Genomic DNA, 25,907 nt, shown 5'->3' on the forward strand with positions numbered 1-25,907 from the left:
CCTGCTTCAGCTGGCAAGGCTCACTTCCTGCAAGACATCCCCGAGAAGAAGCCACACGTACCTATCCTGGTGCAGCCCTGGGTGCTGGAACAGCTGTGTGGAGACGCCTGCCAACACTGAGATGCTTACATGTTCACTGATTCGACTTTCCTCCTGCAGTCGGCATCATAGTGTGTGTTTTGTGAGATGGAGGCCTTTGTGGATTGGTGTCATACATGTGGGTTAATGTTGGACTTGTGGGTTTGGGCAGCACTGGGTTGGGATGTTTTCTTGATGTGCACTTAACCTTGATATAAAACTCTCTCTTATACATGTGTTTTTATGGATTTGTTTCTCTAAAGTGCCCAGACAAACACAGCATATCTTAAAATGACATGCCAACTTGCGTCCACGTGGGCGAAGAGTGGAGGGACATCTGTGTAATGAGCCGTGCTCGAGGGAAGAAGATGGAAGGTCGTTCATGGTCGGGGGTTTCGCTTCCATTTCCTAGTCTGCCCTGCCTTGGCCTCACCTGTACTTCGTTAGGTGAGTTTGGGGCAGGGCTTTGAACCAGTTCTTCCGAGTTCAGTTATGGCTGATGAAGTGATACTGGGCCAGACCTGAATTTTTAAAATATGGGTGTCCCAGAATGATCTCCGGAATGGGGGAGATTATGGGTCAACATCTGCTAGAAACGTAGGTGCCCTCTGAGAAAACAAGGGCAGGGCACGCACTGCCAAGCTGCCAAATCTCTTCGCCGGCCCCGTTGGAAGCAACAGTGCCTCACTTACAGATGGCGGCCCTTCTGCCATGTTGCGTGGGGGTCACTCTCCACAGTCCCTCCCCAGGCTTTCCCCTCTTCCACGTCTCCATGCAGGCCTTCACCAGTCACCTTTCCCACTCCAGTGTCACTCCAGTGCACACACATTGGGCACCTTCAGATCTGCTCCGATTTGGCTGCACTGGCCATAACGACCAGTTCAAACCAGTTCAGAGCCCTGGTTTGAGGAGGACAGTAGAGCCAGAATGGTGGGGCCACCAACAGGACCGTCTTATTTCTGTCCTTTCCCAGGGTTAGCCCTGGAGGTGGCCCACATTTGAGTTCACTCGAGCTGGGAAGATTCCTGGGGTCAGGTTACAGAAAACTAGGGCCTCCTTTGCTCTCACCATATCTGCCCCCCCACGCCCCACCCTCTTTCATGGGGGGAGGGAGCACACACCACATTGTTCCATCTCTTCCAGGGAGGATTAGCTTGGAGACTGATAAAGAGAGGAAAGGATGAAAAGGCTAACCTACAACTCTAGGAAAACCTTTCCCTTTCTTGAAATTCCCCCTTTGCAAAGGCTCAATTTTGAGCCCAAGTCAAACTAACACTTCTCATCAAACGGCTCCAGTCTCGAAGCTCAGGAGGGTCCAGCGTTCCCGTCCCCCTTGCTGTGCAGGAACACTCTGGAAGGCGTTGGCTGCACGGATCCAGCAAGCTTGTCCGACACTTAGAAAGATGCTGTAATTCTCCTCATAGACATGGGCCTTGTAACTCCTCGCCCTCTGCCATGTGAACGTCACCACCCCAGAAACAAAGAGGAAGCTAGGCCGGGCTGGGGAGGACCTGGTGTGCTCTGGGGTCTTCTGTGGGCGTACTCATCTGGGAAGGAGGATTTGTTAACAAACAGAGCAGTTCTTTGGGACGGTCCTAAAATGAGCCCCAGCAATGGCAGGCAGGTAGACCATGAAAACGAGTGCTTGACCCTTTCCAACCAAGAGCTTGTGTCCTTTAACACGTAAAGAAGAGAAGGGTCGTGTGAGAGAAGAGGACGCTTTCCAATAGGCCCCTCTTTCTTTCTTTCTGCAAGAAGCATGGTGGCTGCCTCACAGCTGGAAACTCACCTGGAATTTGTGCTTTCCTCACAGGAGGGAGGGTGGTGCTGGTGTCATCTCCTTGATTCCCACTGGATTGTCCTGAGGAGAAAAACAGCATCTCTCACCCAAAGCTTGAAACGCAGAGCCGTGTGCTCCTGACAGCAACACGCCAGCCTGCCTGTCTGTCCTACATCACGGCGAAGCCACCGAAAAGACTCGAGCCACAGGTTCGTGCAAGGTCACGGCGACAAACCCAAACCAGTGGCTGTCAGTTCTGACTCCGTGGCGACCCCACCTGTTGAAGACCTAGAACTGCTCTGTCGGGTTTGCTCGGCTGTGATCGCTCTGGAAACAGACAGCCAGGCCTCGGTTCCGCAGCACTGTGGGTGGGTTCGAATGGCTAGCCTTTCTGTTGTTAGTATGAGTGCAAACTGTGCCAGTGAAAGACATTTCAACAAAACATTTGGGATTGATTAAGACCAATGTTTGGAGACGTTATTATTATCGTTGTTTTTATCAAGGTACATGAGAACCCTTAAAGGCAGGGGCGCTACGTAGTATTTAAACTCTTGGGCTCTGGAGGTGGACAGACCTGAGTCTAAGTCCTACCCTTGCTTCTCGGTAGCAGTGTGTCAGCTAGACCATGTTTTCCTTTCCAGATCTCACATCACAGGTAGATAATAATTAAATCTACTCCATATTTCCACAGAAGTTGAAAGAAATAATATCCATAGATTTATGCAGTTGCTATTTTCTAGTTCTTGGGGGTGAGGGTCTCATAACTCGAACTGCAGCCTGCGGGTCATCAAAGTGGTCATCCCTTGGGGGCTTGCTAAGAATGCAGCCTGTCTGGCCTCACCTACGACACACTGGATCAGAACATTCACTTTAGCACAGTCCCTAGTGGAGTCCCCGACCTCAAAAAGACAAAAGCAAATCTGAAAATCAGCCAGAATGGTCATAGGCCAGGCTTCATGGAACGTCTTATTAGGAGAGTCCACTCCCTGGAGAAGGACGTCGTGCTTGGTCAAGTAGAGGGGTCATTGAAAGCGAGGAAGACCCTTAACCACATGGGCTGACACAATGGCTGCAACAACAGCCCCAAACATAACAATGATGGTGAGGCCTGGCGCCAGACTGGGCAGTGCAGCATTCTGCTGTGTGTCTGCACTGCCGCTAGCTCACCGACCCAGGGCAACAACAAAGGCATGGTTTTTATAGCACCAAACATAACCATTTCAAAAATAAGAGCGAACAGGGACGAAGTGGCCCCTTCATGTCTTCTAGATCAACAAATCCATTTACAGCCCCGCATAAGAACATATTGGTGAACCATGCCCTGGGGTAGAAGAATATACATCTCCTGCTGGGGAAAAATAAACAAATCAATAAACCAACAAAGCCTCCACCTGAAAGGAAGTCTCGCGAGGTGGAGAGTCCACCGGGCAGAAGAGGTGGTCCAGCACCATGCGGGCAGCATCAGGCTTCAAGAAGAAACGAGTGAAGCTTCCTTTTCTGTGCCCCATCCCTCCAAACACAAAGGTAAACATTTGCCCATGACAATGAGTGGGTTTTGTCTTCTTCCTGCTACATAGGAACCCACTGCGGAACCCTAACGTCTCCAGAGGGGACGAAACAAAACAAAACCCAGGGAAGCCTGTCTGCCTGCTAAATGGCTGAAGAGGGCCAGGCCTTCCTGCTCAAGCTTTCCTGGGGAAGCAAGCCTCAGGCTCGGCGCAGTAGACGCTAAGGCCTCGAGCAGAGGTCCGTTTGGGTAGGATGGCTCCTGTCCATGCAACTTGATCCTTCTGGTAAATCAAAATGGAGCAAAACAAACTCTGACCAGACACCTGGCCAGTTCAAAGCACCCATCCCGTGTTGGCAGCGCCCTTTTCCTTTCCAAACCTCAGGAGGAGTCCCAGGCCCTTTCCACAGCACTTGGCGGAGGACAGGTTTTCACTTGCACAAGTCATGCGTTATGGGCCGTCTCAACAGGCGCTCTCTGGTCTTCAGAACCATCTGAGCGGCACAGTCGCTCTCACTGGTCGTGCGCTGACTCACCTCTGCCTTTGATATTTGAGAGGGAGGCTGGTAATGGATCCTGATCTCTTTCGTTTTTAATTTTTTAAAAAGCGCTCCCAGCAAGGAAAGCTTTGGGCGTGTGCACAGCAAGATGAAACTGCCCGCCCCAACCGTAGACGCCTGCACAGAGTCAAACAAAGGAGAGGGCCTCCCGCCCACCCGATTCTCACTTCAAGCAAATGCCAAGGTGAAAGGACAAGACACAGTAGGCCTCCCCTTGAACCCTAGAGGTCCGAAAAAGCAAGTTCTGCAAAAGTGGGGGCATTTGCCTCTCCAGTTGGGTAGATGAGATCCAATCTGAGATGCAATTCAGCAGCCTTTAACTATGGGACAATCGTCTAGGGAAGTAGTTCTCAAACGTTAAGGTGCAGACAAATCTCCTGGGGGTGGGGGAGTGTCTAATTAAAACACAGATACTGATCCAGTGTGTCTGGGGCAAGCTAGAGATTCTGCCTTTCCAACAAGCTCCTCAGGGATGTCAGTGAGCCTGGTCCAAGGACCATATTTGGAGTACTTGGAGTCTCTTGGCTTTAGCCAGCATTTTTCCAAGGAGCTCCAGGTTGGTGCAAATAGGTGAGCACTTGGCTCCTACTGGAGAGGTTGCTTGGTTGGATGCAGCCAACCAGAGGTGGCTTGAAAGAAAGACCTGCTGATCTACTGCATTCAGGTCAGTCACGCTACACATTGGGCCACCATGAGTCCCAAGGTTCTGGTCCATTTTAAAATTAACTGCTCCTTCCCCTACCTTTTGTTCCTTATGAGAAAAGAGACATACTGATAATGAAACTGGTTGCATGAGTTAAAATGGACTCAATGCAGGGTGCAGTGTAGCACCGATGAAACATACAACTTTCCTCTAGTCCTTTATTGCTTCCTCCCCCCACTATCATGATCCCAATTCTACCTTACAAATCCGGCTAGACTGGATGATGGAACTGGTACCAAAAAGAGCTGGAAACACAGGGAATCCAGGACAGATAAACCCCTCAGGACCAATAATGAGAGTAGCGATACCAGGAGGGGAAGGGGAAGGTGGGGGAGGAGGGGGGATATGTATCACAATGATCTACATATAACTCCCTCCCTGGGGGACAGACAACAGAAAAGTGGGTGAAGGGAGACATCAGACAGTGTAAGACACGAACAATTTTTTAATAAATTATCCAGGGTTCGTGAGGGAGGAACGGTGGGAGAAGGAGGGGGGGGAAATGAGGAGCTGATACCAAGGGCTCAAGTAGAAAGCAAATGTTTTGAGAATGATGATGGCAACAAATGTACAAATGTGCTTGACACAATGGATGGATGTATGGATTGTGATAAGAGTTAAAAAAAATTAATTTTTCAAAATGGACTCAATGACATTTGGTTTAGTATGCTGGTCAAGAACTAGTAAGGGCCCTGTCCAAGGTGCCCAGTGAGCCCAAGACATGTGTCTTTTCCTTCAGAGCCATTTCTAGTGAACCCCCAACTCTCTGGGCTCTAACACAAATGGTTATTACTAACGCCATGCCATGTACATGACCAACGTGTGCGTGTTTAAACCAGGAGGCACCCTTGGTGGGGATATTAAGCACGATGGGGGAAGACAACAATTTGCGTGGGTTTGTTTAGACTTGTGAGACCATCATAAGCTGTTATCCCCAGCAGAGCATTAGATGTCAGGAGTAAGCTTCTATCTTGTCAGACTTCAGCTGCCTGCTTCTAGGGAGCTGAATCACGGCAGCAGGAATCTGTTTAATAAAGCATGTCTAGTGATAATTATGGTCATTACAGAGTGCTTTCTGTAGACCATGTTTATGAGCAGCCATGTGAGACCCCCTGCGCTTTAAACTGAGTTTTCTGTCCACCACTTATATCAACTTGGCTTTAGTTTTCTCACCGTAGCATGGGAAGAATAGAACTTACATATGCCACATGGTTTGTAGGATGATTAAATGAGTTGAGGTTAGATGAACATATGAAATTATTGATACTTGATTCTTCCTGACTTCAGGAATGACATGTTCATATGGTCCAATCTAATGCATCTGAAGTGTTTAAAAAAATGGCTGACGCCAGTGTGTTTTCAATAAACTAGCTAGAAGTACTATGTACTAGATGATGCTAATTGTTTTAAGCCTGTTCTTTACACAACCACTCAAAACTTACTACCATTAGGTCAATTCTGACTCTTTAGCAACCCTATAGGACAAAATAGAACTGAACCCGTGGGTTTTCCGAGGCGATACAGCTTTATGGGAGAAGAAAGCCTCGTCTTTCTTTGGTAGACCAGCCAGTCATTTGAACTGCTCGTGCACCCGAGCTCCTTATGCCACTTTCAGTAGTTAGGAGACTGAGTCTCATGCCTCCTATGTATGTATGTATGTACTATGCAGTTATTATACAGAGGAGCTGGGAGCAAACTAAGGCCATTCTTACTCCCCAAACATGTTTGCTTAGTCATTCGGCTTTATGCACTGTTCAGTTGAGATCCTGTTTGAATTCTCCCTCATCCTTTCAGAGGGAAGACCTTCTTTAGAATGGTAGTTCACACAGTGCAGTCAATGTCAACATGAAAATCAGTATCACCCGAACACCTATTAGAAAGCTCAGCTAACTCCAGACCTCCGGAATCAGAAACTCTGAGGGTGGGGCTCGATAGTGTGATTTCGTAAACTTGCCTGGCTCAAATGGCTAGGACGCTTTCATTGATAACCCAATGTTTGGGAGTTTGAGTCCACCCAGAGGCATCTTAGAGGAAAGGCCCAGAGGTCTACTTCTGAAAAATCACCCATCCATAATCCAATGCAGCTCAGTTCTAATCCTATGCACATGGGGTCACCCTGAGTTGGAGTCAACTGGAATCTGATGCATCATTAAAATCTTTGAGAACCACTATTCAAGAGACACAAAGCATACTTCCACAATAATCACTCAGAAATCTCAGTGGTTATGGTGACCGTTAATATGGAAAGCCGCTCACACTCACCATCTGACTCTGATCCATGAGTGGTATGGGACCTACCACCAGTTCCCTCGTCTCGGTGTTCTGTAAGGAGCAATCGAAGAAGGTTCAGTATCGGGAGTGTCCACTTTCACAGCCATCTGCCTCACCTCCTGTTCAAACTGTCAGACAGCCCATCATGAAGTTCAGCCATTAAAAGTAACCAGAAACGTGATGGCAAAGAATCTGAGGATGGTTCCAGGAGAGTCCTGGCCACTCATTGCTAAGCCACAAGTGAGCAGGCTAGCGTGGTAATCAAACTGAAGAAAACGGGCACAACGCGAGACACGAAGGGGGACCACAATGACGTATGGCTTGGGTAGACATCTGAGAACTGGGTCAAAGAACACTTTAACAAACAATATTCGGGTGTTTTTCTCAGGGCATGAAACATTTTTAAAAAATTTATGAATACAGAAAATAGAAAAAGGGTTGGGTCCACAATAAGGGATCTTGGAATTTAACTATGTCCAGCCCCAGAGAGAAAAGCGAATTACATATTTAGAAAGACTGAAACGGGAAGGAAGAGTGATGGTTAATACATGAACAATGTACATCTGAGGGCTAGGATAAGTTTAAAATAATAATATATTTTTAATTAAATTATATCTTCAGTCCCAATAGTTAATATAATCCATCATCTTAGGCATCCATTACCCAAGGGTTTTAGATGAAGAAGAGCTCAGGAATTGATCAAATTTAAATCCATGGGTAAACCTTGGATTCTGTATAAGGAAACTCCTTCTCTTCTTTAAAAACTCCTTTCTCCACCCATATACAATGCCGAAGGGTCTATTAAAGTCTTCAGAAAAAAACAAAAACAAAAAAACACCCCACAGAACAATGGTTTCATAAATTTCCTATTATTCTCCATAACAAGGTACCTTTAAGGAATATACCGAGACCCGATCATCAATAGTTCCTTGATTAGAGGAGATGTCAGTGGTGACTGTCAGATAATTGCACCAGAGAGACAGATTTCTTTGTTCCTTGATTGACGATTAGAATAACCGAAAACAGCATGTGCTGAAATGCCAACACCAATCTGCCAATCTTCATCACCATCACCAACTCCATCACCATCACCAACTCTGTCACCATCACCAACTCTATCACCATCCCCATCCCCATCACCATCACCAAGTCTACCACCACCACCACCACCACCACCACCACACTGCTACCATCACCAATACCACTACCATCACAATCCCAAATGTTTTAGTTCTTAACATTAAGCATAAAGACTGAAGAAAAAGTATGGACAGACAAGACTTGTTTAATCTAATAATAATTAAGATATTGTCTTAGGATATTGTAACTATTAAAATTGTCATTTAAAAATCTAACTTTTTCGATTGTACCATAGGCCTTATTTTACCAAGAAAAAAATATGTATTGGCAACACTGATTCATTTCCCCAGAAGAATGCTAACAATGGTATTTGGAATTTTTTATAATTGGAGAGCTCATGCTGAATAAAAATCTAGTAGGTTTAAAAGGCCTTGCCTTGCCAATATTGTCCGAATCAGTATTTTATTTTTTCCATTTTCCCCTGGAAGCCTGGGCGTGGACAGCCCAGAAGAAAGAGGCATTCTGGGTTGTCTGTCCCACATCAGTCAGAGCAGGATGACTGTCATCTGTGTTCAGGTTCTCATTAGATATTTTTTCTTTTTTCAGGAAAAAAAGTTTCCTCCTACAGAAAAAATGTATATTTAAAGTCACTAATCTTTCCTACACTGTAGTGGTTGAGTGATAAGAAACATTTGAAGAACCAGTACTAGGAAGAGAGAGGCCATTTTTAGGTTCCTGACCAAAGTGAGTATTTTTCCATCCCCTTTTCTTCAGTTTCCATTTCTTAATGCAAATGGAGAAATAAAGAAAAACAGCAGCAAAGAGGACTTATTGTTTGAGAAAAAATGCTCCACCCTGCGTCTTCAAGTTAAACTCTGATGCCCAATGGTTAATAAGTTTAAAATGCATATGATAATGAGATTTATCCATCAACCCTTCACCAAAAGTCAAATTCATCGATAAACAATAAAAGATCATTTCAGCAAGTGTTGTGTTGTCTATACTTTTACAGCAACAATAAAAGAAGGTCATGATTTCAGAGGCAGGCTATTAGGTAAAGGAAATTTATCATGCACGTTGGCAAATCCTTACTAAGTAGGAAAAATATATTACTTGAATCACATGAAACTGCACATAGTCAACTATTTTGATCTTCCCATTTCATGATTCAACTTAATATATCACAAGATTAGGAACAAGATGAATACGTTCCATCAAAATAACCAATTCAAAAAAAGAATCAGAAATTACACTGGCAAATGAAAGCATTATTTAATTTCATGTGTCCCCCTGCAAGGTGACTTGTCCTAGTGTTGATGGCTGGTGGTCACAGCCATTCCCATCTTACAACCCAGACAGGAAATCTTCCCCATAAGATGAAAGTAGGTGTTGTTTCTTCCTATAGAGAAAGCAAACCGGGTAACAGTGTCCAAATTACCTGGAAGTAAATGTCCTACATCAGAGTTGGAATCTCCAATAACAGCAACTTCGTTAACTCCAGGGGGCTGGGTCATAGCAGGGGTGACTGAGGTGAGCGTCCTGTTTGCCTCTGGGTCTGGGGAACGAGGAGTATAACTTTCTACTGACGGAGCTGAGTCTTCAGGAAGATTTTCACCTCTCGCCCCACCTCTGTCATCATTGCTAGCTGTATGGAGGTGGAATCAACAGTGAACCCGCATTCGTAAAGCCATTGTCCACTGTGCGCTGGTCAATACTACATGCAATTGCTGAGAAAACCTTTCCTGTCCATTCATGAACAATGAGCACAAGCTACTGAAGGCCATTACACTGTTGAGCAACCAATACTCTCACCGACTCTACCCGGATAGTATTCCGCAGAAGAGAGCTCCGTGATGCTAACACACAGAAGGGACATTTGCTGCACCCTCTGCTTGGCATGCTAAGGTAAGTTTTGTGTCACTTCAGCTGCCACCTTGAAGCTCATGTACTAGTTGAGGTACTGGACATACACCATTGGACTGAATGGTAAAATACTATTTCAAAGCTCTTATACTTCCAATTTATTTATTTTTCTTTGTCAGAAGGGGCCCTCCTTCTTTGTCAATAGCACCATGGATTTCTGGTCCTGAAGACAGATGACAAAATAATATTGTTCACGCGAGGAGTAAAGAGAGGGATGTAATGGAGACATTCACACTACTCATCAATCATACACGAGTGATTCATTCGTTTTAAACTCAGACACTAACTCATCAGGATTAAGAGATATAGTTCGCATTTAATGCCCCATGAGGTCTACAAAGCAGAAAAATCACCGAGAACCGTCACCAGGGGCACCCTCTAATCAAAAGAAACAACACAGCCGCAGTCCGGTGCACCTCCACCAAAGACCCAGCAAAAGCACCCCACATTGTATTTCTTTTCAAATCAAGAGTCGCCACATCGGGGCTTTCTCGTTCTTACTGCTGGATGCTGCTGCAGGAGCTGTTGGGTGGTCCTGAGCTTCTTCCACGCCTCCATGTTCTGTCGAGAAGCTGTGAGAATGGCTCTCCTCTGTTTCAGTGAGGGATGAATCCAGTGTTACAGGGAAACCACGATACAATTTCTCTGTTATCTACTAACAGGGAAGATCTAACTATGGAAATGTCCGAGATGGGTAAGCGCAGAAGAGAGACAAAGTTTGTGCACATCGTTCTCTTACAATTGCTTGAAAAAAGTACAAGAGTTCCTGTTGGCCCCTCGGTTGCCCCCTAAGACAGACCATCATCAGACCAATCAGCAACAGTAAAGTGGCCAGGTTAAAGGTAACTCAAAGCCTGAGTCCACCACGGATCATCCCGATACCAATGTCTTGCTCTCAGCCACTCAGTACAAGCAGAGAACACAGACACCTGGGAAAAGGAATGCTTGGATCTCAGGATCCCTAACAGCAATCAAAGCACTTGACCATGGATCCAGAAGTGAGAGGGTCGTGGACTTCAATGCCGCAGCAGTAGGTGACACATTGGTAACAAGAGAGGCAGGGGTGCCTGGAGAATAACCCACTCAAGTAACTCAGTTCCAAGTTAGACACAAACTCCGAGAGCCCCTGTAAAGAGCATTCCCTGGAAATTGCCATTTTACTCTATTACTGGGTTTTTTATTTCATCGGTGGATGGGATTTTCATCATTGCGCCAAGGAAACGCTTGCCTGGGCAAACACAGGACCTTCAGTGACATGCATTAATTTGTGGTTGAATCGCTGCCAAATCTAAGTCATTTTCTTTTGTGCGCGTGACCTTGGTGTTCTAAGAAAGGTGTTCGCCTTTGTCAACACCTGGAAGAGCTCATCAAGTGCATCCGTGAGCACCACCAAATTCATATGACAGTCAGGAGAAACACATTCCCAAAGCTCCAGTCTGAATAAAGGTAAGTGGGAGAGCCCATCTAGAGCGGGAGGCATTCTTTGCATCTTCTTTGATGCTTAACACCGTGCTGTTTACATTGTTGACAATCAACACGACTGGCTGGTTCTGTCATTCGCCTGCAAGGTCTCACTTGAAGGACTCTGCCCATTATGTGTAGCAAGTGGTGAGAGGAGGCAGATGATCCTCTGAATTCTGCATTACTTTCATGTTCTGCCAGAAAAAGGAGGACTGACCTTATGCACTGATAACTTGGATATCCCTGTCCATAAAGTGGAAATTGGGGGACTAGAAATTTAGTATTGATTCCTACCAGCTGTTTCATGAGAGAAAGATAGTGACATGTTGCTTGTTGTTGTTGTTTTAGGGCCCCTCCTGCTTTCACCAATTGCCAACAACATGTGTTGCCCTCCTCTGTGGACGGATCTGATTTCTGCCCCCTTTCTAAATAACCCTGGCCCCTTCTACCTTGATCAGGGCAAAGGGGATGGTCAGTAAAAACAAGAAGATATCACGGTCCTCACCGTGGCCTTGAGTTTCATTGACATGACTACGTAGAGAAGAAAGAGCAAGCTACACGATTGGAGTCCCACCACCTTTGCTTTTTTTAAATTCAGAAAGCAGTGAACCCAGGCAGCATCAAGAATGAAGGAAAACAGATTTCAAGAAGCACCTCGGAGGAACAACAGACAATGCAGATAGCTTTTACACCCCAGGCTGAGCTGATCTACGCAGGATCAAGGGCACCATTCCACCACCAAGCTCTGGCAGAGCAGATGCAGGAATGCAGCTACATGAGTGGCTGGTTGGCGGCATCCTTACGCGTTGTCATTGACAGAGGTCCTGCTCTGTCCAAGTCATCCACCAAACCACTGTCTGGATCTTCAGTAGGCTGAAGCGTTGGACTATGACTGGATTCCATATCTGGAGGAATTAAATCAGTGTTATTGCTTGCTTACCTAAGCCACTGCCTGGGAGTGGTTTTTGTAGTCTGTTGCTGAATTGCGTTTATATTCAAATCAGGGATAAGAGAAAAGAAAACATCTACTATTTCCGGTCTCCTGAAATAAGATCGATTACGGTTTCTTCGAAAGAACACCCCCAAAAGCAACTGCCTTTCATTAAAGTGGCAAATTTGGTAAAATCTATGACTTGTGCTTGTCTTTTGCTCAGTTTGGAAGGCTGCCTGCAGAGTACTAACATGAGTGCAGGAGGGAACTCCCTAGCCTTATGGACAGACAGAAAGATGACCAATGATGGATGACTTGTCCCATTCCATCGGCTTTCTTAAAAGCTCGCTTCATTGGGCACACAAAGACAATGCAAAAGGCACCAACTTACACCCCATTTTCTCGCAGCTTCTACTTGCCAAAGGTGCTTTCTTGCAGCCCTCTCCCTCACTGGGTTTGACTCCTAGGATCACTCTGAGCTGGAATCAATTTGATGGCAGTGCGTCACAGGGGTTCCTTGCCTCCTTACTTAGTCCCCTCTCGTCCCACAGTGAGTGTGCACATGGAAGCAGAGCCCTATCACTGGAGGCTTCCTAGGAGAGGTGGCTGGAAGTGCATGAGGACCGGAAGACGAAGCAGCGAGTGTCACTGAACCACTCTAATAGCTAAATACAATAAAACATGCACCACGGTGAACGCTGCCAACATGTCACCGAAGTCTTTGTAAATGTTATCTTGAATAGATATCACAGATCTCCTGCACGGAAATAACAAGTCCTAAGTGAAATATGGGTCAAACAACCCATCAAGATCATTCACGTTGCTGACTCGGCCATTCAATCAAAGCCAAATGTAATCAATTCCAAACAACTCCGGGGGAAGCACTGATGGTTGGACGCCCACCTCTGCACTGCAGCTTTACACTCAGAAAGATAAGGCGATCAAAATCTTTGGAGGACCAAAACATGCATGATTCCATCCTAAATTTCAAGAAACATGGAAGAGCCAGCACACTTCAATAAAAATCCCAACTGGATTCCCTTCCAGAAAAACCCTTGCTAGTTGAAGGGTCTGACTCTGGTGCACCTCCCCTTTTATAAGTAGAATCGTCAAAAGGTACCAAAAGCATTTTATGGTCAAAGGCAACCATATTGTTCTTGTCATGTTCACCAGTTTAAGGGAAACGCTCTTCACTGACCTAGAAATGTACTATTGATCCTGAAGTTCTTGGACTGGCTTGCTTTCTCACCCAGCATGTGCTCAGAGTCCCTCGCAGGTGTGTCCCTAACATTTGGGCTGGATCTGCATGAGGTACTGCAGTCACTTGGTACCATGGCCCCAAGCCAGTCCTGCAAACGTATCTTCGGTTATACAACCGGTAAAGCCTGCCAGACAGACTCACTCCCTGCTGATGAAGCCACTCCTGTGCTTTCCTGTGTTTATGACTCTCCTCTCTTACAGGAGTCTTCTTCCGAGAAAAATTCCCGTACTTCTCTGTGTAGGCAGGTTTCCCCCAGCCTCGGCCCCACATGGTTCTAAACTAGATCTAATGTGCCTTTCTTTGAAGCTAGCTGGGGGCTTCACTGAATTTGGGGACAAGGTTACTGCGGGCAATGTTCATGTGCTGCTTACTATGTACTGTCTCCTAGAGTTAGACCGTGTATCGTAGGTAGTTATAAAGAACCTCTGATGATGTCATGGGATGTGCATTGGGCTGCTAGTCCAGAGGCCAGTCATTCATACTTACCAGCTCCTCCATGGGAAAAAAAGAGAGAGAGATCTCTGCTTCCATGAAGGTTTACAGCCTCAGAAACCCAAAGGGGCAGCAACTCTCCAGGGTTTCCCAGGTGGTACAACTTTACATCCTATCTTTCTTAAGAGCATACCATAAATTGAATATCTTTGTGTCTCCATGATGCTTTGTGTAATAGCACCTATTTAATATGCATTGTAGGTTAAGGGATATCTGATGAGTAATATTTGAGGGAGGTATGGGTGCTAAGTGTTCTAAAGAAATGCAATTATATAAGATCTAGGCTTCATTTTTGAAGTTAACTTTATATATGCTCAATACTGAGAGACATAATCACTGTGCTCTTAGGACACATTTCGGTAAGTTTCTACCCTGCCTGCCCTTGACGAGCTGAGTCCAGAGAGCGTATTCCATGCTATGATTGGAAAGCCACACGCCTATGTTGGTTCTCTTGGTTTGGCTTGTTATGAATCCTTGTTGGGCACGCTACTTTTCGGTCACGAGCACATCATATTTAATTTTAAAAACACCTGACTAACTCTGTGCATGGGTTTAGGAAGGAGCAGGGACTCTTCAATTCTTAAAGACGCGAACAAAGGAGGACCACCTGCTACCAACCGCTGGAAACTCTCAGAAAGGGTGTCTTCTGTTAGGACAAGGCTAGATATTTTTAAATATAAAAATTGCTGAGATACAGACAGGGCAAGATACGACAAAATAATAATTCATAAATTATCAAGGGTTCATGGGGGAGTGGGGAGCGGGGAGGGACGGGGGAAAATGAGGAGGGCAATGAATGTACAAATGTGCTTTATACTATTGATGTATGTATGGATTGTGATAAGAGTTGTATGAGCCCCCAATAAAATGATTTTAAAAATTGCTCAGATAAAATCACAATCTTCCCTTATAATATTACAGTGTGACTACTGGTATCTGTCTCTCTTTTAATTCCATTTTTGAATTATTTGTAGATAAATTTTTAAAATGGTATTTCAGTAAGCTGGGATTCCAAAAATTAAGTTCACAAACTTAAAAAGAAGTTGACCATCCATTAAGCTCACCAACATTTGTGGAAGGTGAAGTGTGGGCTACATCCTAAATCCTTCTGTTGGTACTGAATTATCTCTGAATATGACCAGAGGAAAGAAAAATGCTTTCTGAGCCTTGTAGTTACCTGTGTGAAATGACTAGTCACCAGGTTTCGACACCTCAGGTTTCTCTCCTAACAATAAATACATTTTGGGGTCTACAATGGCAATAGTCATTGAATCCATTACTTAGCTCTATTTAAAACCTTCCAGGCAGAAGTCAAAAATAAAAACCCTGACTGCCCCTGCCTCCCAGGAAATGACTTCCACTCCCATCATTCCTGGGCTAAGTCTTCTTTAACCCGACTGCAAAATTCATCATGATCTGCCCAGGAGAAGGTGATGAATCTGTTCACCATTCCCACAAAGAAAATGAATTTTTAAGGACCCTTCCAGTTCCTCCCTAGGAGAGTGGACTAGTCTAAAGAGCGTATCTCCAGGACAACGATTCTGTGGTAGATTCCAAAATCATAATGTAGGAAAAAAAGCGCAGAGTCTATTACCCGTGGTTCTTCCTGTTTGATGACCTCGCCCCATCGGATGTGAGATTGGGTCCAAGAAATCCATCCAGGAGCTGCTGTCCTCTGGATTAGATGTTGTCACTCTTTGATTTGTGTGGCTGTCGTGGGCTGAGGCTGTCGTGATCATGCAATTTCAAGCAATTGTCAAAGTGTTAATCGACATTTGGCCTGGTAAATGCTATTCACAGACAAGTCAACGAAACCATCTTTGCCAGCTAGTGGGCAAGGAGGCTGTGGCAATGCAGAGTGTTTGAGCATGTTCCAGTTCATACATGCTCATTTTCTTCTCAATCAGCATGTGAACAGGGGAACTGCAAAAACGTTAAGAACTTTAGCAGTGGCTAGAGCGTGAGGTATTGACATCTAGAGGAGATGAAAGAGCAGCACGTTATCCATGCCATGTTGCTACAGTCTCCTAAATGAGGAAGTGATAGACCCAAGAGTGCAGCCCAGGAACTATCCAGAGAAGCGCATCCCCCCAAACACGCAGCCAAGGAATCAGATAACAATTGTCCATCGGATAGACATCAAGGCAAAAGCCATTCATCTCAAAAGGATGAATCAAATCCATCAGAAGCATTACCTTCTGACAATGGGATTTCTGGCCAGAAGTGCCACAGAAGTATGCAATACGTGCCTTTACTTTGCTCTTAGCCCATGAAGAAATACATGTAGAAAAGAGTATGCTAGTAGCCCATTCGCAACGACCCCTATCACAGAGCCAGGCTGAATCCATCGCTGTGCCTGAGCTGCATTCAGAAGTTGCCACACAGTGGAAGGACATTATGCAATACAGCCAATATTGTAAATAGAGATACAGAGATACCGCTCACTGATACCACATGAAAGTGTGGAATTTGCATTCTTTTATAAGACATGATGCATTTCAAGGCATATGTCACACGGACAAAAGAATGATGATGTAGGAGCTTGCAAAGTTAGGTTATCTGACATCACTTAGAGAGGATGACAAGACTTCAGTCCCATTTCCGTAATCCCACAATTCAAGAATAGGGAAAATGCCTTTAGCATTGTACCCTCAAGGAGAAATCACCAAGCAGAGAAAGGAACAAAGGGCCAACTGACAACAGACAGATGTCTTTTCTTTTCGTTTTCTATTTCAAACAGCCTAGTGCCGTTTCTTCAAATACTGGGGTCCCAACAAAATGCTTCTCAGTAACTCAGTACCTCATAGAACTAGGTTGATGATTTCTTTACAAAATAGGAAAGAGCGTTTATAAGGTCGGGTTTTTTGCGATAGTCTCTCTAGGGGATGCCCCAAACTAGCTCTGAAAGTGACATCCTCCAGGTGGAGTCCCTGGGTCTCCTCTGCCTGCCAATATCCACTCTACTCAGGGGATTTGCTATGATCAGTAAGGGTTAGGTTGGGGTTGATTGCTTCAGACTTTATTAAGGAACATTAATGTCTGTGACAATTACTTCAAGACTGGTCCTTTGTTCAATATCTTCAGCATCCAACATTTAATTCAGAAGGAAGCTTCCGCCCAAGTTTTCTTATTAAACTATCTATTACCGGGTGCTCCTGTTGTCGAATGGGAGTCTTCTTTGGGTGTTTGGGAATGTTCCCCAGGCCAGCCATCCCCAAACCACGGCTCCTTCTGCATAGCTGTTTCCTCAGCTACACTCCTAGGGGTCGTCAGGACTGTGAGAAGAAGGGGAGCTATGAGCCATTATTGCCCAATATGTGTACAACAGCCACTCCATGTTCCTACCTACACGGAGAAGACGAGTTAACAAAGGATATCCCCAAACGGGTATAATAAATCAAATGGCCCGATCCTTTAACTTTTCAGATGAAACATCCGGGGCCCATTTTGATTTGCTCAAAATCATGGAGGCAGATTGAGAGAAAGTTAGGATTAGACCACAGCCTCTGGAGTCTCCATCCACTCTTATTTTCCTGTCATCTATGGTCTCACATGGTCTTGTCCACAGCCTCACATGGATGTGCAAGCGGGACTGTGTGTAAGGGAGACAGCAGGAGAATCGATGCCTGTGAAGGGTGGTGCTGGCCAAGATTAATGGATGGACTGCTGGAGAAATGAACACATCTGTCTTGGAAGAAGTATTGCCAGAGGGTTTCTTAGAAAGGAGGATGGAGAGACATTGTCTCCCACACTTTGGACATGTTATCAGGAGGGACCAGTCCCTGAAGAAGGACCTCAAACATGCTAGAATAGAAGGTCTGAAATTAAAAAAGAGGCTGAACACAATGGATTGGACACAGTGGCTACCGCAATGGGTTCAAAGCTAGCCCCAGTTGGGAGAACAGCAGAGGACGGGGCAGTGTTGTACCACCAGGGTCACCAACACCGTTGCACATAGTCATAACCAACTCCTTGACACCTACCAGCAACCTGGGCTCACATATCCTGTCTGAGTAAACCCTCTGTTCACAGGTAACCCCTTCAGTAGGGGGGTTTTCCAGATGGAGAAGAAAAAACACAGTCAAATCTTGAGTTTTACCTCTGGCTGACTAACTCTCTACTTCCTGACAAATGAGTTGGAGAGACCACTAAGCATAATTCATAAGAGGAAAACTGCCCCAAATGTAGATTGCCACATTACTCAACCCTTTAAAAAATGGAAAAGAAATACACACCTGTGCACACATACCACTCTATCCTTCTTCTATCACTATCTTTATAAGCATAAAGTACTTAAAAAGTACTTATAAAGTACTCAGTAACTCCCCAGTATTTTCCAGTATAAATTATTAGGATGGGTTAAAAGAGTACAGGATTTCCAATAGGGAGGCTGACTCACTTCTGGAAGTTGTACTGTTCATCTGCTAAAGCTCACAGGTCACCAATTAGAAGAACATTATGTTTTGTGAGTATAAATAAGATAATTTCTACAGACATTGCTGTGGTTTTTTTTTTCCCATTTCCATATGTCTGGTCATTTAAAGGATCCTTCCTTATAATTATGCCCCCATCCTTGCTAGGAGACCCAGTCAACCCAAGCCTCACAAGTGTTTTGAAAGTGCACATTCTCTGAAATAATTTTGAAACAATCATGTTAGCATTCTGAGGGCACTGGGACAGAACCTTTGACTCCTTTGTTAACGCGGTCCATGACACCCTGATGTACATGCTGCATTTCTTGGGGGAACGTACTAAGGTTTAGGCCTGTTGGGTGTGCTCCGTGGAAGGTGTAGAAAACTTAGTAAGCTGGTCTTGGCTGATATCTGAAACAGTTTTGTTTTTAGGGGGTGGCGGGACATGAATTCTCAACCTCCTACAGTTTCTCTCTTGGACTTCTCTCTTGGTCATTTTTTAAACATTTTTTCTTTAGGGATGTTCAAACCTCTGAAGATGATAGTGGAACCAGAGTTGTAAAAGTGCTACAACAAAACAAAAGCGTCCTTTGTTCCAAATAGGACAGCTATCCGTCTGTCGGAGAACTAATGACAGAGAGTACAGCCTTCTTTCTTGCTAAAATTGTATCCTCATTGTGTAACGGCCCTGGTGGGACAATGGTGAGGAGCTCAGCTGCTAACCCACAGGTCAGGCGCTTAAATCCACCAGCTCCTCTGCGGGAGAGAGGCGGCAGTCTGCTTCAGTGGGAATGACAGCTTTGGAAGCCCTGGGGGGCCATTCTACTCTGTTCTCTAGGGTCCCTGGGTCAAAACGGACTCAATGACAATGGCTTTTCTTTTTCAGCCCCGTGGTCTCTGAGACTTGAGATTGTTTGAGAAAACCTAGGGCGTTTGTATACACATAGAAATAACAACGAGAGCACCACAGCCTTCGGTTAACCAGTGTCTAAAGACAGAAAAGAGCGGTGTGGAATTAGAATACCGATCATCCGAGCCACTCACTGATGCTGAACAGCACATGGTGCCTTCATCTGATGCAGAGAGGACCATAATGGGGAAAGGAAACTGGATTCGTCAAAGATCCTTAGAGAAAATAAGCATTCCAGAGAATGTTTCACTTGGCAAGTCCTACCCTTGCCAGATCGCACACGACAGCTTCACTTTCCATAGAACGCCCCAAGAGAACACACTATCTGCTGTACATTTACACACACACACACACCACCACCATCTCCACCGCCATCAAGATAGAACCTCAAGCAACCTTTCACACAAACATTAGATGTCTTTTTTTTTTTTTTTTTTTTTTAACATTTTGGATGTTAGGATAACCTGAACAGTTAGCATTATTTCCACTTTCTAAAACGTGTGCGTGCAGTCTTGGCAACTTTTCACGCTCTATACATGAAAGAAACGACTGAACAGAGTAGAGAGAGCCAAAGTGGTCCCTGCTCTTTGGAATGACTTCACTAACTTGTCTAAGCTAGACCTGCTGACCGCCACCTTCTTACTTGTGCTGGTAGAATGCTGGCTCTCCACGTCGCCATGATGCTCAGGGTGAAGGAGGGGAGGCTGCGGTCCCTGGGTCGAGTTTTCTCCGTGAGCACTGATGCCACTTCTGTCCAGATCTGTCGCAACGATGAGTGCATACACTGTGACTTTTTATTGACCCACCGTTAACGTTCTGTCTTTCCGTGATGTAGCACAAGCTCTTTAACCGCTCTGTATGCCTAAATTCTACGATTCTCAATCATTGTCATGCCTAGCTAGTACCCCTACTATTCTGAGTAATTGTCAATGGTTTCACTAATGACTCCCAAGAGAAAACCGATGAGCACACAAGTGTCCAATGATTACTTGTTAGTCTATGATAACCACTCTGTTAAGAGCAGCACCTTAAATCATTTCAATGCATCCATTTTTAGAATGAAGCAACATAAAACACCGATGTCTACACAATATGATTGACAGACATGAGGGGTCCCATGAAAGCACACAACGAATCTGTTATAGGATTCCTTTGAAATTTCCCAGGAAATCCTGATGATTGGCCGTATCACAGAATTTGAGGGCGGGGGGGATAGGGAGATCTTTATTGAAGTTGACATAACCCATTACCAGTCATCGGTGTAGTTGTCTGGAGTTGTGAAAGGCCCGAGTCCCATGGATTCCAGTCCTCGTGTCTTGTATAGTGAGACAGCCGTGATGTGGTTGAAACTGTGATAATGATGATTGAAGCAATTAGAACATTTTTATTTCTCGATCCTTCACCACTTGTTTTGCACCTTGTCCCCTCCTTTAGTCTCTAGGCTGAATCACCTGCAGCAGGTTATATAGATGACTTGAGTGGAAATGGAGAGAAAGAAGAGAGAGTCTTCAGCTTGAGGCAGTCACCTTGTAAAGCATCTCAGTGTCCTTTGCATTCTGTTATAGAATACTTCCAGGTTCAGAACATGAGATCTTCCAGAGAAAGCAGCCAGAGAAGCTGCAGCGCGAGGAAGAAGACCTTTGCAACCAGCAGCCCGCCACCAAGGATAACGAAAGACATCCGAGTTGTGCACATCCATGCCGTCTGTGGGGGCCCTCCATCCTCGAAAGCCCCAAGAGTTTGCATCCCTGGCAAGTGTGCTCTGCGTAGATCCTCCTACTTCCTCAGACTAAAGAGATGGGGATGTGAAAATTACAGCATGGCGGTCACTGTATTTTGTTAGAGATTTTACTGTGGGAAAAACACTTAGAGCAACCAGAGTTTTCCTGTAGATGATTTTGAGGGGGACAAAATCTGCTTAGAATATCAGTATGATTCAGATATACATGTGCGAATATTTGTCAAACACCCCTGGATTTCTTATCAAATAATACCAAGTATATCATGAGCGGGTCATCATAGCTAATAAAAGGCAAAAAGACAGTCAGTTCAGAAAGCGCACAGGCAATCACCCACCACCATAGCGGCACACCAAAGGGGCCATACATCCACCAGTGCGCTCACACAGTCACCCGAAGCATTACATCAAGAATAGGGGATGAACCACAGAGAGGGATCATGGGAAAAATCTAAATCAATGTATTTTGTGAAATGATTTTTTGACAAACCCAATGCAATTCATTGAAACTTTATATTGATATCCAAATTATAGATAGAGATAGAGATAGATATGTATGATATAGATATAGATGATAGATGATATATAGATATAGGCAGAGATATAGACAGATAGATATAGAGAGAGATAGAGAGATAGAGTTTATAGAGATATATTTAGCAATATAAATAGTAGTGCTATCAGTTCTGTTTCACAAGCTAAGAAAATTCTACTGAGAGTTGTTAACTGTATTTCCTGAGAGCATGAAAACTGACAGTTATCACAGCCCTCCCAAAGAATGGAGGCCATTTGCCAAACTGGGTGCACAGGTGCCAAATAGAAAGGTGAGCTGAAAATGTGCCACAGAGATAAAACCAAACAACAACAAAAACTCACCAGGTTTTCCCTTCCTGTTAGACCATAGCTATTATTTCCAAGTTGGGCTATTTGATGCCATCCATTTGTCTCTTTAACTGTCTTTACTGGTGGACTCAATTGAAAGGTGGGACCACAGAGGAAACCAGGAGCCAGGCTAACAGGTTCCAGTGTGTTTTGTCATTTGCTTTTCTTTTTGAAGTTACTAAAGTTAGTAATGTTCCTTACTGAAGTTACTACAAAGATTTCCTTTCCCCCATGTACTATGCTTTGTGGAGTGTCTAGTCTAAGGAAGACACCACACGCAGGTTTAGACACGAAACACCTCATTGCTCGTGAGTGTCTATTGTACTAACACCATATGCTTAAATTCTTTTAAGACCCAAGCTGTGTTTTTGGAATCCACTCTAACTTCAGGAGTTGTCTGGTTATGGAAGCTCCAAGAGCTGACTGGCACCATTCAAAGGCTCACCTTCTCTAAGGAAAAGCAGAGCGATGGTGGGGTCAGGCTCGGGAGTTTGAGGGAAAGTCTGAAGTCAGTACAGATATGGTTAGAAGCTCAGGCCCCTGACAGGCAATGCCACAGGCTTTGCACATTGGAATCTTTTAAACGGCATTTTCTCGCTCGATTCCTATCCCTTTGTTCTCAAAAAGGTATGTATGCTTATTGTCCCACTTCTGATCCTATTATGTAGTGGTCCTTGCTTTGAATAATTGACCCTATTCTGTTAACGCTCAGGTGTTGTGACCTCCCTTTCTGTTACAGTGGTGGCCAACTCATTCATTAAAACATCTATTTATTCCTTTACCCTCAAAAAAGTTTTGACAATTCCTGAGTTGTGTTTCCATTTTGTAGACCTTTCTAGGGTCTTCTGTGCTTTCAATTTAGGCTTATCTACACCTTCTAATGGCTAATCTCGTCATCACATTGTCCACGCCTATTGTTCCAGTAGACTAGGAGTCCCTTGAGGGCAAGGGCTCTGACATTTTTCTTTAGTATTCGCAGAACCAACTGCAAGAGATACAACAATGAAGATTTATTGTAATGTTTTATTATGTCACCCTCTGGCAACACTCAAAACTTCAAAGTTTACTCTAGTTGTTAAAAAGAAAAGTCGCAGCAGCAGACCCCATAGCTAAAGAAATAGGAAGAGTAAGAAGAATTAGGATTTTATTAAAAAACAAAAAACACCCTTTTCCCCAATGATCCTCCAAATATATTTTGGCTTTCATTGAACCATTCCATTTATGCCTCCATAACCTCATCAAATCATTGAACCAAATTCATTTTTCATATTAACCACTCCCCAAGGTAGACACCTATGCGAATCAGTAGGCCTTGAATAAATGATTTGACTGTAATTGATTTTTCTTACTGGTGTTGGAGATAAAATCTTCATCATCATCAATGCCTGATCCAGAAAAACTGGGGGGGTTGTCTCTTTCATCTTCATTTTCCTCATGTGGCTCCGGGCCTGCGGACCTGGTATCTGAATCCGTACCTGTTGTGGTGACGAACGTCAGTGGCTGAGCTGGATGCCCAACAACCCGCTTGTCGAAGGAAGAAAGTTAAGCACAGAGGCCGACCAACGTTATAAGAAGAAAGAGTTAGTTGGCTTGAAGACTCCAAATTCCTATGTCCCGATCTCGAGAGCCAACGTATGCATTTACACTGAAAATCTTTAAGGAAGCTAAAAGCATAAATATGGACATAACCCCACGAAAGAAGATAAAGGAAAAACCATTCAAAATTTCCAATTTCCCCATGATTTCATATATATTTATTACTAACTTATTAACCTATGTCACTACAGCTACAAAGACAAGAATTGGCTGAAAGGTTTCAACTATGCTTTTGGAAATCACCTTCAGGAAAACCTTAGATCATAGGTTCTCCAACTTATTTGGCCTATAGCCCTCTTTACAGAAAAAGGTACCCAGCACTCTCTGGCAACCAAAGGCTTGTGTATTATGGTCCATATTCCAGGCACAGTGTAGGTATCTGCTATTGTAGTCCCTTTGGATCACCCCAGCACACACGCCCCTCAGGGGATGCAATGGCCCATCGTGAGAAACACTGCCTTAGACTATAACCCATGTCAATAATTTCTCAAATTTGAGACTGTGTGTTCAGTATGCTAGGTCACTTATTAACCCTCTCTAGTATCAGATCAATCTAGCTGGGTGCAAATGAAAGGCACAATGGAGTTGCCAGCGATACTTTAGCCTACAGCAAAAAAGGATAGTCAATGAATAAGGAAACAATCATTGGCATTTATTTTAGTCAACCACAAGGCTTGATTACAGTGAACTGTAATTGCTATCTCAAGAAATTTCCTAGTTTTCCTCTTGGATATAGTCATAGAAAAGAAAATGGAAACTGCTCAGTAATCCATGTAGAAATGTCACCCCTGATATGGGCCTTCCAATATTGAGTGGGACTCAAGGCTGAATTTTGGCTTTTCATATAACTAATGTCTATCCCAATAATAGTTCTATTGCTCTATATGTCCTATCTTTTGTTAGAGCTTACTATCTATTTTTTATGACAGATTATTTAAGAAGTCACATGTACAATCTTTCATAATTAAAATTGTATCTGGCCATCCAGAAAGATCTGCCTCTTTTCACAGTCTCCATATTAGCCTCCTCCTAAGCTGTGCTAATTGTGTAGTATAGAAAGAAAAAATCTGCTTATTAATGTAAACCCCTAAACATACAGATCTCAGATTTCATGCCCTTCTGAAATGATTACAGAGATTCGTGAGACCAGAATGGATTTTAGATTATGACAATATCCCCAACGGTCATTGAGAATAATTGAAGTTGATCAAGAAACCATATAAGTGAGATATCAATAACTCATTACCAGCCACTTTTGTTGTGGTGTGGGGATCATTCGTGGGACATGATGGTTGAAGCCACCATGAAACCAGTCTTTGCCATCTCACCTCTCAGTTCTTGTACCAGCAGGGCTGGTCCAAGCTGTTGCAATTATGACGGAATTAACTATTGAAAGGCTAATGATCAAGTCCTCAGGAATAGCCTTGTGTCTACTTTCACCCTTTTACTACGCAAGAGAACTTGATCAAGAAGGTGGAAAGAAAGAAAAGCCAACGGCCCAACCTTAACTTCACAGAATGCAGACATGGAAAGACCTTCAATGTCACCTGGTTCATGCTCCTCCTTTTAAAGGTTTTTTTTTTAAATGTGTTGGACAGGACAGACCTTCTGTTCTTTCCTGATCCAGAAATCTAGTTAGCAACAGAAACGTCTCCAGGAGAATGTGAGAGCCGTGCTTGTATTTATGAAAAGTTATAATGTCATTGAGTGGATTCTGCCTTGTAGCAGCCCTGAGTAGGCTATAAATCTTCACAGGAGCAAATAACCTCAACTTTCCCTGGGTGGTGGCTACCAGGTTTGAATCCCCAAGCTTAATGGTTAGCCATCCAACACTTTACCTGACAGCAACACCGGAATCCCTAACCAGAAGAGGGATGAAATGTTTTGTCTGTGTTCCCACGAGGCCAACCTAGGTCCCATGGGAGAGAATTTCAGGGAGATAGATATCTTTACAAATACTGGATCTTAAAAGTAGCAATATGAACTATTCAATGAGTTTCTTCATAAGTGTTATTTTCCCACTACCAAAAAGAGATTGCACAGTTGCTTGGAAGTAACGTCGTATTAAGTTACAAGATTTTCTTGAACCAGACAATTTAAAATTCTCTCCAAGTCTGATATTCTATGATTCTAAAACCCAATTCTCCAGAATTCTAGTCCCCTGATCTTCTACACAGGCTCTCTTGGCTAACCAATATCATGATGCTATAATTTGGGATATGATATTTCTGCCAGCAATTCTAGACACATAATCCCAGCAATGCCCAACATAGAAAGAATGACACACAAAGCATATTTATAAACGATGCCTCTCCACTGATC

At 44.1% G+C, this 25,907-nt stretch overlaps 1 protein-coding gene across 12 annotated transcripts in view; it reads right to left on the reverse strand.

Annotated features, from left to right (window-relative positions):
* The window catches only part of CD44 (CD44 molecule (Indian blood group)), a 93,008-nt gene that overhangs the window by 11,196 nt on the left and 55,905 nt on the right, over positions 1-25,907 (reverse strand). For 2 of the 12 annotated variants that reach the window (XM_045290857.1, XM_045290854.1), the window contains 7 exons: positions 23,339-23,464; positions 15,642-15,773; positions 12,167-12,268; positions 10,404-10,493; positions 9,418-9,624; positions 6,891-6,950; positions 1,868-1,939 (listed from right to left, as the gene is read on the reverse strand). In XM_045290857.1, coding sequence (XP_045146792.1) covers positions 1,868-1,939; positions 6,891-6,950; positions 9,418-9,624; positions 10,404-10,493; positions 12,167-12,268; positions 15,642-15,773; positions 23,339-23,464 — 789 coding nt within the window. Of the gene's footprint in view, positions 1-1,867; positions 1,940-6,890; positions 6,951-9,417; positions 9,625-10,403; positions 10,494-12,166; positions 12,269-15,641; positions 15,783-17,193; positions 17,323-20,012; positions 20,130-20,619; positions 20,719-23,338; positions 23,465-25,907 lie in introns of all 12 variants that reach the window. The other 10 variants (XM_045290858.1, XM_045290859.1, XM_045290864.1 and 7 more) reach the window with 9 other exon arrangements.

This window comes from Echinops telfairi, unplaced genomic scaffold, assembly GCF_000313985.2.
Source record: "Echinops telfairi isolate 266 unplaced genomic scaffold, ASM31398v2 ScPeMD7_60;HRSCAF=208, whole genome shotgun sequence".
In the NCBI taxonomy this organism is placed as follows: Eukaryota; Metazoa; Chordata; class Mammalia; order Afrosoricida; family Tenrecidae; genus Echinops; species Echinops telfairi.